Source organism: Salminus brasiliensis, chromosome 8 (assembly GCF_030463535.1).
Source record: "Salminus brasiliensis chromosome 8, fSalBra1.hap2, whole genome shotgun sequence".
NCBI classification, from domain to species: domain Eukaryota; kingdom Metazoa; phylum Chordata; class Actinopteri; order Characiformes; family Bryconidae; genus Salminus; species Salminus brasiliensis.
In genome coordinates, this window is record NC_132885.1 from 23,078,831 (window position 1) to 23,094,174 (window position 15,344).

At 39.4% G+C, this 15,344-nt stretch overlaps 1 protein-coding gene across 5 annotated transcripts in view; it reads right to left on the bottom strand.

The window, feature by feature from the left end:
• The window catches only part of lrp1bb (low density lipoprotein receptor-related protein 1Bb), a 374,780-nt gene that overhangs the window by 141,160 nt on the left and 218,276 nt on the right, over positions 1-15,344 (bottom strand). For all 5 annotated transcript variants that reach the window (XR_011980029.1, XM_072686149.1, XM_072686147.1 and 2 more), the window contains 3 exons: positions 11,971-12,171; positions 3,413-3,658; positions 1,843-2,040 (listed from right to left, as the gene is read on the bottom strand). Coding sequence is in view for 4 of the 5 variants with exons in the window: in XM_072686149.1 (XP_072542250.1) it covers positions 1,843-2,040; positions 3,413-3,658; positions 11,971-12,171 (645 nt within the window). In the remaining variant the exon portion in view is untranslated. The remainder of the gene's footprint in view (positions 1-1,842; positions 2,041-3,412; positions 3,659-11,970; positions 12,172-15,344) is intronic.

The window sequence follows — 15,344 nt, forward strand, 5'->3', positions numbered from 1 at the left end:
CCAGGCTGTCTATAATCCAGCTGTTTGCAATTATCCTCGGCAGTGGAGGGCTTTATGAAATGCTAACAAAGGGGATGCAATAGCTGTAGCGGGAGGCTGCACACAGAGCAATGCAGGCCAGAGCGGAGACGTGAGCTCAGTTTGACAAATGCAGCAGCAGTGAACGGCACTAAATGGTCACCCAGAGAACCAGCAGCATTTATCAGCTCCTTCAGAGATTCTGTGATTCACTTAAAGACAGTCCCATTTCTGTCATGTCAGGCGTAAAAGCGTTCCTTTAAAAGAAAACGTCACGAGAATGGGAGGAAATCAGATTTCATTTCTTCTGCTGCACCGACTAAAAGCAGTTGGGATAAAGGGTCATATTTAGACAATGCCTGAAAGTAGAAGAGCTATACAGGAACTCTTTAACAAAAGGAAGACATTATTTGATATGAATTCTGTCTTATTTGCAGCTCAAGTAGAGAAACGATGATGAAATTGCAGATTGTAAACTTTTGTGGGGTAAGTAGAAGATGTTGCAGAACAATTTGTATGTAAAGTTACTAATTACATAATTAATGACATAACTGGGTAATTACTAGGAAAGTCCAGATCCAGCTTTATGTATCCTGATTCAATGCAAGCATCTTAATATTGAGCATCAGCCATTAAAGACAGATATATTTAAAGGTAAAGATGCATGTATTTGTCACTGTACAGTGTACACTATACAGCGAAATGTGTCTTCGGCATTTAACCCATCTGTGGTAGTAAACACACACACACTAGTGAACTAGGGGCAGTGAGTACATACACGCCCAGAGCGGTGGGCAGCCAACTTCAGCGCCCAGGGAGCAGAGAGGGTAAAGGGCCTTGCTCAAGGGCCCAGCAGTGGCAGCTTGCTGAGCCCGGGAATCAAACCCACAACCTTGTTATCGATAGCCCATACATACATACACACTAGTAAACAAACACATACAATGACAGTGAACAGACATTGCTGTGGCCTCCAGGGAAGAGAGAGGGCGCTGCAATGGGTTAAGGGCTTTGCTCAAGGGACCAAAAAATTTCAGCTTTGGGACGACCCTCCCTCTCCCCATCACTCAGTGTGAGGCTAGCCAAACAGCCAGGTGTCTGTTGTAACAGAATTAGCAGTTAGGGTTCTCCTCCAAGTGCATTCAGTTGCCCACTGATGTTGCAGTGGGTGGCATTATGTGACACTGAGAAAGCACATCTTGAGTCTGAACTGTTTTTTTTTTTTCTCACTCTGGATTTTGAATGCTGGTTTTAAACCAGAAGCAATGTGGCACGACCACCTGTAAAACACTGCGGCTTTATTTTTCAGTCATGGTTTTGACGGGAAGTCACTTGCTGTAAACGGCAGAAAATAGACACGAAGTGTGATAGCTGTCAAAACACTAGCAGTGCAGATATTACAAGTTTTCATGTTCCACTGTGAAACAGTTCCACACTGCAGACTGCAGACTGCTTTGTTACCTTCTAGAAAAGTGTCTCGGTGATGTAGGTTGGGAAAATGTCCATTTACCGTGCCTCTACCACAGTGACACAAATGCAGTAATACACCAAAACAGGGTCAGTGTTGGACAGGTCTTTAAACAGAGGATACTTGATACATTAAGATATCCCTGGGCCAGCTCAGGACTCCCCTATTAATTACATGTAAGTAATATAACTCTCAACTTTCATGGATTACTACAGAAATCAGAAAATCGGGTAAATCAGTTTTCTTAGTCTGATATTTCACATATTAGGCCACATATTTAGACTAGAGTGCTGATCTAGGACCTATGATCTAGGGCACTAAGGTAGTTAACTGTGACTCTGAAGCTCAGTGTGTACCTCCAGTATCTGAGAGCTTGCCCCTGTAGATCTTGTCCTCCACCACATCGGTCCAGTAGAGCAGGCTGCGGTTAAAGTGGAAGTCCAGGGCGATGGTGTTCCTGAGCCCGGGCACAAGCAGGTTGTAGTCACGCTTGTGAAGGTCTATCCTTCTGATCTCATGCCGGATGGAAAAGATAATGAAGGCTTCAAAGGGATCTGAGACAATGGAAAGAGACAAGCAGACAGCTACAGCCTCCACACGTACAGCACAATTAGACAGACACAGGAGCCGAGCAGAGCCACCAACCATCCCTGTTCCACCTCCACATATGAACGATCTTCTCAAATCGAGAGATGTTACACAAGATCCTATGGGAGCAATAAATATGGCAGTCTTCTGAAATAGGCGCCAGCTTCGCGCTGCATATGCTTCGCGGCCTACAGTATATCACACTGATGCTCATTGTCATCCACCGACTAATGACCCAAATTTGATTCCCTGAAACAATTTAAAAGCGTTTGGCAGGCATGCTGCTGTAAAGACATTAGCTTCTCACTGGGAGCCTCCTGATTGTGTATCCTGCTGTCATTGGATTATTGCTCCTTTTATTGCTTTGCACTGTGAACGCATCCACCACATAAAGCCCGGAATGCGTGTAACTCTGCTAAGAATTCATTAACAAGCTTGATATCAAATGAGATTATTAGACAGAATGTGCTACTTTAGTAGATTAATGCAATGAGAGATAAAACCCTTTTTTCTGGTATAGTGGTTTTGCCTGCCACCAGTTTAAGCTCAGAATAACAACAGTTTGCTGTCTAGGCAACTCTGTGTTTGAAACTGGTACTGATGTGCCTTCAAAAGCATCTAATCTGAAATCCACAGGTTCTTGATCAATTCCAAATTTTAATGCAAAAACTTAAGGGTTCATGATCAATTGCAAATAATACTGAATATTTCAAATATTAATGTAAAATACTTTGGGCTCTTGAACAAATATTGATGTAAAAACATTCAAGGTCTTCATCAATTTCGGATGTCAATGTAAAACCCTGAATTCAAAATTTTAGTGTAACATATTATGAGTTCTTAATCAATTCAAAATATTTATGCAAAAAGGTAAAAGTTTTTGATCCATTCCAAATATAGATGTAAAATATTCTGGATTCTTGATCAATTACATATATAGATATAAAAAAGTTTCAGGTTTTTGATTAATCGCAAATGGTAATGAAGAGATTTATTTTTTTTATTTGTTATAAATGTTATAAGAGCTTAATCAATTGGAGATGTTAATGTATAATGTTCTGAACAATTTCAATTAGAAATATTAGCATAATAAACTATGTCTTCGACTGTTGAGTATTTGAGCTGTATAATATAAGAGAAAAAAAATGAATATTTTTTTGGTTAAGAAATATTCAATCAACTGTGCAAATGTTATTTTATGTTGCAAATGTTTTTTTGTTGTTGTTGAATTCTTATCATAAACACTTCTAGGTTCCAGATTTATTGTGTAAAAACCTCTAGCATATTGATCTATTACAAACATTCAAGCAAAACGGTCTAAGCTCCTGCGGTAGTTACCTGTGCTAAGGCAGCTCTCCCCATCCGGACCCAGTCTCCAGCCAGGGTAACAGGAGCACTTCACAATGGTCTTGTACTGCTCGCATGTCTGACTGCACTTGAGGTGTCTGGAGCAGTAGTCAACCACCTCACAGGTCTTGTTGTCTGAGCCCAGGTGGAGTCCAGCAGGGCAGGAGCACACTGCGCCTTTGCTAGGAACCACTGTACACTGATGACTGCAGCCTCCATTACCCTGCAAGCATTTGTCTGGGAAAACAGAGAGCAGATTTAATGAGTAGAACGACGCATCCAAAAAACAAAAAAACAAAAACAAAACCAAGCAGTAACCAGTTCCTAAAGAGATCAGTTGTGTGCCTTGTAGAAGCCAGAGGACAAGGCTCTCGTTTGGTGGAGGTATTTTTTCCTTCTCTGCATTTAAAATAGGAAAAACACTGTAGACAGAAGCATGCAGCCATTTATAGATATTGCACATCTATAACATTGTTTAGGCAGCTGTGGAGCTCGAAAATTTGATTTCTTATTTGCAGAAGCTCCAGTCTGAGTAAAAGCTGCACACTATGGACAAAAAAGCACATTTGAAAATTGGAATGCCCTCATGAAGTCCTAACTTGTACAGTAGTCATCAGGATTCCCATTCTTTTAGGAAAATATTTAAAAAAGATTTTTAGGACATTGTCCAGGGCTTCAATACAGGACAACACACATACACCAATCAGCCATAACATTAAAACCACCTGCTTATCGTTTAGATTCAGCTCGCCAAACCAGATCTGACCCATTGGGACCTCTGAAGATGTCCTGTGGTATCTGGCACTAAGACATTAGCACCAGATTCTTTAAGTCCTGTAAGTTGTAAGGTGGGACCTCCATAAACACCCTGTCGCCGGTTCATTGCCGACAGATTCTTACACTTGCCCATTTTTTCCACTTTCAACACATCAAATGTGCCATTGGAATTAAAGCATCAATGTTAGTTACTTTACTTTGTGGTTCAGTGGTTTTATTGCTCCAGCTGCACACTTAGTGTATTAAAAGCACATTAATATCAATTAGTTTTTACACACATGGTTACTTAATGTACTCATGTATTCATGTACTGAATGTATTCAACACCTATTACTATCTGTTACTTTTTCCATACGATGCAAATCCCTCTGTATATCTGTACAATTAGTAGTGACTTATACATCCATTTATAACATTAAACCTTGTAAGATATGATGCTGTGATCTGTCCACATTACAGTGCAGCATTACAAACTTTAATAAATATGCATTAATAGTTAAATATGTAATCTCACTGGCTCAACAGCTTAATCTTCCAGGACATGTTTCCAGGATATGTTTTTTTTTCCCCAGGTGTTTCCATGACTGAAATAAGTCTACATCTTCCAGGACACATGGTTACTCATGTTATGCAGTGTTGTCAATGTATTTCAATAGCTTTGGATCATGATGAGACCATTGCTCAGGTAAAGTATTCCATTTCACTGATGGAAAGAGACTGGGCTGGAAAAGTTACTTTATATAATAGTATAAATATATATATAATATAATATATATATATATATATATATAATAATTTAGATCATTTATCTGGCCAAAATATACAGCAATTTGTTAAAACTGTAAATCTCTTCCCATTTATGGTGAGGAAATTGTAGTGATTACATAAAATTGTGTGTCATTGTAAAATTTGGGATGAAAGAGTCATTTTGTGTCCAACTCCAGAAGGGGCTAAATAACAGGCCATGCCGGCCAGAATGTTCCGTGGTGTATTTCTGAGTCATGCTGTCAGGGAGGGTCTCTGAGCTGAATAAGCTTTTTTACTTGGATTAAGGTGGGCTTGGTGGGAGATTAAACTATATTGAAATGATATTTTTGTTAATATATTGTTTGTTATGTTGTATTGTAATCTGGAGCATTGTGTATACCTTGTGGAGTCTTACCGTTCTGTGTACTCTCTTTTTCCTAAGGGTCAAAAATCACCCAAAGGCAACTCTTTGCACCCTGGAGGTGCACATCTTTTATGAAATGTTTCTCAAATGTTGGGGTCAATCCAGGAAAAGTCATTAAATTTTAAGTAAAAAAATAATAATTTAGGAAGTTTTCTTTGGTGGTGTCAGCCCCTTGGTATCGCACTCTTCCACGGGGTGATTCCGAGCCGCCGCCCACTGGCCCAAATAAGAACTTCCTCCTCATTTGTGTTCATGTTTGGTTAATTGTGTTGATTTAGGTTGATTTGGTTCATGAGTTACACCTGGGATTGGGGGGTATTTAAGAACCTTGACACCGCCATTCGGTGCCGAGAATTGCATCGCTTGGAACCTCGAGGTCGCCTGAGAGGTTTCCCTTACGACTAGCGGTGTGTTGAGGTCAGCTTCAGCTCAGCTTCCACATTCAGGAGCAGGTCATCCTGCCAATCAAGTCATCAGCGAGGCTTGCTCGCTCACGGCCAGGATTTACTGGCAACCCACGTCTCAGCTAGGCGACCCTTGCTCACGGCAGCACGCTGCGGTTCCAGGTTTGGCCGGCCTAGCCGTTCTTGTTCAGTAGCTGGTCCCCCAGCTCAACCCCCCAGTCCCAGGTTCATTTTTGGTTTGTCCTCCTGTTTGCCACATTCATATTTTTGTTGATCACTGTTGTTCATGGTTTGCTGCCTTTTTGCCTCACTTGCCTCCTTTTGTTTATCTCATTTTGTTAATAAATCTGGTTGCTTTGACTCCATCTCTGCGAGTGTTCCTCCCTCTGTGTCGTAATTATTATTCTTTTTTTTTTAAATAAACATAACTGGCATATTTAGCTGATATAGATAGATAGATAGATAGATAGATAGATAGATAGACAGACAGACAGACAGACAGACAGATAGATAGATAGATAGATAGATAGATAGATAGATAGATAGATAGATAGATAGATAGATGGAGTTAGATGGAGTTTAAGCTAAACATGTAAACAGCAAGTAAAACATTATTAAAATCTATCAATTAGTGAATCTCAATAGCGCAGCTGCACTGAGATAACCCACTTTACTAGTCAAGTGTGGTCTTACAGGATTATGTAAGGTCACACTTTTCCAGACGTGAGGCAGTTGCAATATTACATTACAGAGGCAGGCTGGGTGCAGAGTGCACAGCAAACAAAATGAACTCTGTCCGAGTGGAAGATGCCTTTATTACTTCCAAAGCTTCAAGACAAATGAAAATTGAGACTGAGGTACATCATCTTCTTTCAGGGATAATACTGAATCTTTTTTCATACTCTACTCGGCCCTTTGTGAGCTCTAATGGACAATCCTTTACTCTTATTAAGGCACCTGATCCTCGAAAAAAGAGCTGAAAATGACATTGTCCCAAGGACTTTGCTTCGAGTGATTAGGATGAAAGACAAGAAAGAATTTAATTTTCTCCACGGGGGACCCCGAAGTCCACAGAGGAGCAGGACGGTCTCCTCCCAGAGGTTACAGCAGGGAATGGGCTTGCTGTGCTTGTTCACATCAATCGGCCCCTCAAGGTACTGCGCAGTACAATCTAATTGGCAACAAGGTGGCTCTGCCACGCCGGCTCCTTTCAGACTGATAATTCCTGCACCGGCCCAGCGGACTCCCATGGGCTCCGCTTGGTAACATTCTGGAATGTACTGAAATGTTTGCCTTGTCCAACTCTAAAGGATTACACGCTGTCAGTTCTCCCGAGACTCTTTTCCCAGTGATGGCTACTGAAGCAAACACATCATCATTTGCAATTTCAGTCAGGCCATCTTCACCATCTTCCCACACACAGAGGTCTCGTATAGAACATGTGCTGTCTTTCATCACACTACAACAGATCAAGGATATAGTACAAAAGAGAAATGAACAAAGCCCTCTGGGATATTAAGTACTAACACAAACAGAAGGTCCTCTCAGCTTAACACAATGTGTATCAATCTGACCACACACTGCGGTTTATCCAGACACCATAGCTCTTTTAACTACTCAACTATTTCATCAGTCATCCATGTAGATGACAAATCAAGAACACAGAGCATATAGTACTGCAGGCAGTAGTCAGAGACCACTCAATTGATTTGATTTCCAGTCAAAATAGAGTCAATAACAGTGAGGAGATTAGACATTAGGTAGTTGATTAGCAGGAAGAAGTGGTGAGCCAAAGGAAAACAAGTGGAAACACAGGAACTTCCAAGACTGGATATAAAACAAATGGGTTTCACTTTATTTTAATGGTTTTTCTATCTACAGATCCTTAAATCGTTAAATAATGGAATCTGGTAGACCTCCGAAAATGATCCAATCAGATAAATAGTATCTAAAGCTTTTATCTTTGCGCGAGTGGAGAAAATAGAGCTCCACTCTCATTTCCAGATCTGAAAAAATCCAGGTGTTTCTGTCCATCCTTTCAATATGAGAAAAAGACTTGAAAAGCTGAAGTTGCTGGTGTTCTCAAGGCAATGGACTGGCTGGTCTAGAGTCCACACCTCAATATCAATAGATGTTTTGGGCAGTAGGTGTTCTGAAACCTATATAAGCTGTAAAGAATAAACAAGGTTGGACACAGTAAAAATTAATGATTTAGTTACTGAGACAATAGATATATTTGTTGATACACTGCCTGGCCAAAACAAAAGAACTGTCCAACACAAAAAGCTTAAATGACGATCACTTAAAATGTCAGGGATATTTTTAATAGTGAAGGTAAGAGTATTTCCACATGCACAATGCAAAGGGAACTCAAGGGACTGAGACTAAACAGCTGTGTAGCCTTAAGAAAATCACTTGTCAGTGAGGCTAACCGGCAAAAACGACTTCAATTTACTTAGGAGCATAAAGATTGGAAGCAATGGAAGAAGGTCATGTGGTCTAATGAGTCCAGAGGCGGCAGAAGTGATGCACCCATCATGCCTAGTGCCTACCGTATAAGCCTGTGGGGGCAGTGCTTTGATCTGGGGTTGCTGCAGTTGGTCAGGTCTAGGTTCAGCAACGTTAAGAATGAGGTCAGCTGACTACCTGAATACACTGAATGACCAGGTTATTCCATCAATTCCATCAGGGAGCATGTTACATGATTTTCACACATGGATCGGCTACCACAGACATGAACATGGGAGTCCAGACATAATCCCCATTGAGAATCTTTGGGATGTGCTAGAAAAGAAAGACTTTGCACAGTGATCCAAGGAAATATTTTTGGCCAGACAGTGTAAGTGTGTTTTGCTTGTTGAAAATAATTTGAAATTTTGATTGGTTTCAGATGTTTCAGTGCTGTACATTAAGAAATGTACAGAGTAGTTGCACATATTTCTAAATACAATATGGATGATCATTTTTGTCATGATGCAATTAGTTTTTGGTGCAGACAGGGGAAATATTCATCATATTTGAGACTTACAGCTAAAACAAGAGCACAGCACCTGAAAAGGTGTAATTCACAGAAGTAATTATGTTCTTGAAGACACTTACATTTAAGTGCAAGTGATTTGCAATGCTTTTTCTGTTTTAGGAGAACCATGGAGTGGAATCAGTTCCAGTTAGTGTCAGTATGTCTGATATTCTAAATATTTTTACAGAATTAACATTGATTCACAATGTCCCACAACCCCAAATTAACCCCCTTAAATTACTCTTCTGCCTTATGCAAGTCCAATTACAGGGAACAGTTCATTCCAATTGGCCACTGTTCCTGGGGGAGCTTGGTTCTTTCTATGAATCTTTCACTTCATGACCAGTATTTTTTAGACAAAGAAATGGCTATTAACAAATGTATTATTCATTCAATATAATAAGTATAAATTCAAGACTTTTTAGCAATGTAGACTGCTCTGCCACAGTTAACAACAAGTATAAGTTAAGAAAAAATAGTGACATATGTTACGTATGATTTGATTAGCAAGACCGAATTTGCAGTTTATTTGTGTTCTGTCCTAAAAAAACAACAAAAAATCCATACAGATTTACACTATACGTTCCTTCTAGCCAATTCAGTTGCACCCATTGCTGACAAGCACGGCTTTAATCTCCACAGTAAATCACTGCCAATAGAATGAGACAATCTGGAGCATAAATACATGAACCTAAGCTCAGCAACTCTTTCTTTCTGTGGAACAGTGAACTGAATTCTTTAGAGTAATGGATCACCAATGAATATCTTTGGCTTGAGGTACAGTTGCATTTGTGATCCAGAACTAATCGTTCAACAATGGTACCTGACCTCACTAATGCTTATCTGGCTAAATACAATCAAATTCTCACAGCACTCAACTCATCCTTTCTTTCCCACCTTCTGACACACAGATTTCTACCCACATCTCAGCATGTCTTGCTGACATCTCTTTTTGGATGGCAGCTCACCATCTAAAACTCAACCCCAGCAAGACAGAGCTGCTGTACATCAATGCTCTAGTGTAGTACCTTCACAGAAGAGTAGAAGCTGTTACTCGTGCAAAGAGGAGATAAATTCTCCCTTATAACTTGATTTTAGAAGAAACAGCAAGCAGACAAACCTTTGGACGGACAGGGCCAGACTCATAAAACGCACCACCAGATTCACAGTGACATTCAGAGGAAATAGCACCACCGTAACATGTTCTCTCATTCCTAAGCGAGGACTGCTGGTGGTGATATCCTCACTTTCCCCTCATTTGCATGTGCTGTTAGTAATTCATAAACCACACCAACACGGCAAAAAAATGTGATGGGAAATGCCATGACAAGCAGCTGAAATGGATTTATTTGTGTTTTCTAACTGCTTTTAAACATGTTTGGTGTCAAAGGTCAGTCTTGACGCTCCTGCACACACACTTAGCTACTCAGCTGATCAACCCATTTATTTAAAAGCCTATTTTGATCTGTTTGTATTGAGCATCGTGACAAACCTTGCAGCTGCAGTTGAGACAAACATGTCTTTTTTGAAAAGGATTTCAGAGCTAATTGATACAGAATTGCTGAGGCTCTGCCAGTCTGATATACACATATAAAAAGAATAATTAATTTATTTATTTATTCATTAATTAATTAACTACAGAACTACAGAAAATGATGATTATGATTGAAATATAATTCTGCTGATCTCATCAGTCTGAATGTTAAGGAACTGACAATGCCATGTTGACTTTTATTCTACATGACTGTGGAAGTAAGTACTTACCAAATATTATATATTGTATTATAATCAGTGGTTCTGACCTTGAGATTTTCGGTTCATCTGGTCACTCAACCAGAAGCTGGGCATCGGTAATTAAAGTCCTGCTGAATGTTATGATTTATCAGGTCTGTAACTTAACATCTTATGAAGCTTAAAGGACAGCCATGCCTCGTGCCTGGTTCTGAAGTTTAATGTGAATGAGCTCACACGTAAAATTACTGAGGCAGTGAATAGGCAGCACCAGGCTGAGAAATGACACCATAACTTTTATAAATAGGACTAAATAAATAATTACACTGACCTACAGTCAGTTACTTATGGGATACTTCTCAACGTCTCCCCAACTCCCCATTACTTCACCCTCATCTCTGTCTGTCTGGCTAGACAAACATGGCAGAATAATCAAAATTCCACCTGGATAGGTATGTAAACGTTGTAGATCTGTATAATCGTTGAGTTATAGATTTTAGATAATGAATGGAGTAGATGAGAAGCTGAGAAAAGTAAAGCTTTGGGTGAACCTCCTTCAGAAAAAAAATACTAAAAAGGATCATCGGACAGTGAATACACTTGACTATTTCAATAGTAGTAAATCATTAAATGTCAAATTCGGAGTGTTTACAGGTTTATAATTTTACTACCATGAAGCTAAATGCCGTAGTGAGCAGCATCACATATCAGGGTGGAATGCTAACACCAGCACATCAACCTTATGTAGCATTTGTACCCTAAAATAACAGCTTCAAAACCATATTGATGCCCCAGTGATCCAATAATAGAGCAGGACAGAGCTATCAATCACCCGAGTCATATTATTGTAAAATCCTATAATATTACTCTACTCAGTCCATATGCTTCTTTCACTTTCAGGGGTGGTTCTTTATCTCTCAGCTTGTCCAGAAATGCATGTGTAAAGCCTGTCTCTTAGTAGTGGCTCAAAGCGTGAATTACACTTCCTGACCACAGGAAGAGGCAAGGAGCAAGACAGTCGCTTTAAAACTGAGCCACACATGTTGGAGGAAGTTTAATGATTCTGGCCTCTTATCTATTTCACTTCATTACGTTTAATCGTGTGCCAAACCTTTTATTAGTCACTACTGTGCACTACTTTCAGACCTGAACTTTTAACATGTGATGTATTTCCTCACAGTAATTCAGTTTCCTTTACAGAAATGGAATCGAAGATACAAAGTGCTCAAAGTCAAAGGTGACAAAGAAATCATAAACCTCTTCACTGGAGAGTGTAGTGAAAAATGACTTTGTCTAGCGCACACATGTAACTGTGAATCCATTTTATTTGTTGATTTATCCCCCAATAGCGCATGTCCTGTTGCCTGGGCACATTTCTGACAATCCAAAAAGCTGAGAGCATTAAACCCACAGACGCGCCCCGACAGCAGGCTTCACACGCACTCACCACAAAAGGGGCCTTCGTCCGATTGGTCGGCGCAGTCTCTCCTCCCATCGCAGATCTTGTGGGGGGGCAGGCAGATGGAAGTGTCATTGGCACAGGCCTGCGTGGGGGGGCTGCAGACAGACAACTTGCACAATTCCTCATCTGAGCGATCCTCGCAGTCATTGTCACCATCACAGACCCAGCTTTTACTGATGCACTTCCCTAGGGACGAAACACTCAGTTAAACCCAGGAATAAATCAAGCTGTCAAACCTAATTGGGTATTTCCAGGTAAGCATATTGATATTCCCTATACAAATAACACACTGTGGAGAATATGAGCATCTAAAGGAAAAGCAAGATACACAGGAAGACAAGGAGACGCAGCAAGGAGAATGCTGAAATAAATAACCTGCCTACAACAGCCCTGCCTAGAACAGCCTCTGTCTCCCAGCTTGACCTTGATAACCCACTGCTCAAAGGTACAGAACGGAATAATACATGCGATATGAATACAGATCCCAATAGATCACATGCTTTTGTTAGGAGTGTGAGAAAATATCAATACACTTGACTATGTTTTGCAATACAGTATTGGTTTTTAATTAATAGTACATCCCAGCTAACAGAGATTGGTATAAAAACGTCCAGCAATGCATAATAAGTTTACAGAAAGATTAGTCTGCACTATTTGACGTTCCAGGAATCTACAAAGTCATAAGAACGTTTCTCACACAGCGTTCCTGGTTAGACAAACACTAACATTATAGAAACATTCCTGAAACTAAAAATTCAATTCTCAATGTTATTTATTTAATAACATATATAATATTATATAGATACTGTAGATAGATGTTGTTTTTATCTATATATATAACAACATATAGTAAAATATTACATTAATATTATATTTATAACATATATAATAATACACAGAATTATTATCAGTTATTTAAACTGATAATTATGAACATCCATTTTCCATTCCCTTGTTTTTTTATTTTTAAATATGGCCATATTCACATGTTATCAAATATATCCATTTTTGGATAGTCCAGAAAACTTCACAGATTGACCAAAAGAGCCAAAGAACCAAACGTCGCAACATCAAGAAAACGTTCCACTAACGTTGTTAAGATTGTAAACATTGGGGGCAGACTGTGGTTCATTTTGCGATGTGTGTCAACCCTGACCGCTAGATAGCAGTGTTGTACTCTGTCTTCAGATCCCACTGTTCTGATGGGATACAAAATAAACTATTATTTTTCTCAGATTTTCTGCATATGATTCCTAAAATATGATAAAATGTTAATGTTAATATACTGTCCTGCTTACAGTCTCACAATATCCTGAACTATTAGCCCTGTATCATAATATTATTACACAGCCTTAATATATGTCTGTCTAATAACTGTGTAGATACACAACCTATTCAATAACAAAGCAACTCCTGGAGATGTATTCATTATCACAAATGGACTGCAGTAGTACAGCTTGTGTAATTACTTGAGTTTGACATTTGACTATATGTTTGACTCTATTTCTATGTGGTTCTATATGTGTAATCAGATGAGGGTAATTGCATTTATATAAACTGTGGATTTTTTGTCACAGCTGTCGAACTGCACTTGTGCAAATGCATGGTTAACTGAAGTTGATACACATGTGTAATTTCATAAGCTGTATTACTGTAATCCATCTAACCGACCAAAAAATGCATAACTAGGTAAAGAACCTCTACATGATGTAGTTCTTTTATAGCATCCCTCCACAAAACCCTGTTGAGCTTCTTTGATTTTAAGACTGCACAGCTAAATATAGCCTCATTAATCTCAAAGTTCTGCAATCACTGCGCCAACTCGTCCGATATCTTTCCTTTAAAAACTACTGAGCTTTAAAATGAGCTATTTTTAATTGAAGCACTACACTTAAGAAGAGGCTATCATCCTCTAACTACTCAAACACTTCACCACCCCACAAGGGGGAAATGCATAGCCAATATCACATCACATCGCTCTGTGTGTGTGTGTGTGTGTGTGTGTGTGTGTGTGTGATATGAGAGGTCAGATTTGTTAGAGAATCAGAACATTTACATTCGTTTTTTATTTAATATCCTATGCAGCATTTTTTAATATACTGACTCTAGGATACACAATGATAATGGTATCTCTTCTAGACACACTGCATGATCATGATTTACTAGCAGACTGCTGCCTTTAACGCATTTATCTTTGTCTTATTGGCACTTTTTGACCAAACAACTAGCTAGGCTTGCATGTTTGACCTGCATGACTGAATAATATATGCAAAAATATACAATACCCTGATGCCCCATATAGCAAAACACACCATTGCAGTTTTCAAACACTAATCAGCCAGTACATTAAAACCACCTGACTAATGTTGTGTACTGTCGAGACATGGACTCTACACAACAGCCATGATTAACTTCTTCTGCAATTTGTGCTACGTTAGCTCTTCTGTGGGAATGGATCATACCAGTGAGCCTTCTCGCCCCACATGCATCACTGAGCCTTGGGCTTCCTTGACTCAGGATTTGGTTCACTGTTTGTCCTTCCTTGGTCCAGGTTTGGTAGGTTCTAACCACTGCATAACCAGGAACAGCTCACAAGTCCTGCTTTTTTTTGGAGATGTTCTGAACCCAGTCATCTAGCCATTACAGTTTGGGCCTTGTCAGAGTTGCCCATTTTTTTTCTGCCTCCAATAGATAACCTTGAAGAACTGACTGTTTCCTTGCTGCTTAATAGAGCCCACGCCTTGACAGGTGCCAGATGGTCAGTGTTATTCACTTCACTTTAGTGGTTTTAATGTAATGGCTAAATGGTGAATATACAAAAATATTCCAGTATTTATATATTTATCTGAACAGACAACAAATCTGTGTTTTAATGTATTTTAATCGACTTTAAACAGATAAAAGCTCAGACACACACACACATACTGCCATCAGGTTACCTATTAAATCCATCATATATTTTTCTAGGCCCTTTATAGATAATAGCAAAACTAACATGTTTTCCTATAACAGAGCCCTAAAGAAATTTGACCATCCCTCCTTCTTTTGGTTTGGCCAGAGTGTAAATCCATAAACATCTACAATAAAAGGAAAAGAACAAAATGGCCAAACCAAATAGTCTCATTCAAATTCATTTCCACCAAGTCTGGTACTCTGCTAAATGCTGTACTATGCATGCCCAGCTCTAATGTCACATGTTTAAAAAGACTGAAAGCTTTTTCAGTGCCATTCTCAACCACATTTGGACCGGAATTGCTAGTGTCGCTTTCCCTTCCTCTCTGCTGGCACAATACAGCTGTGTTTTGAGGTCAACAATCATACTGCACTCAAGAAAGGTCGCTAAAAAGTCTGTGGCTCTT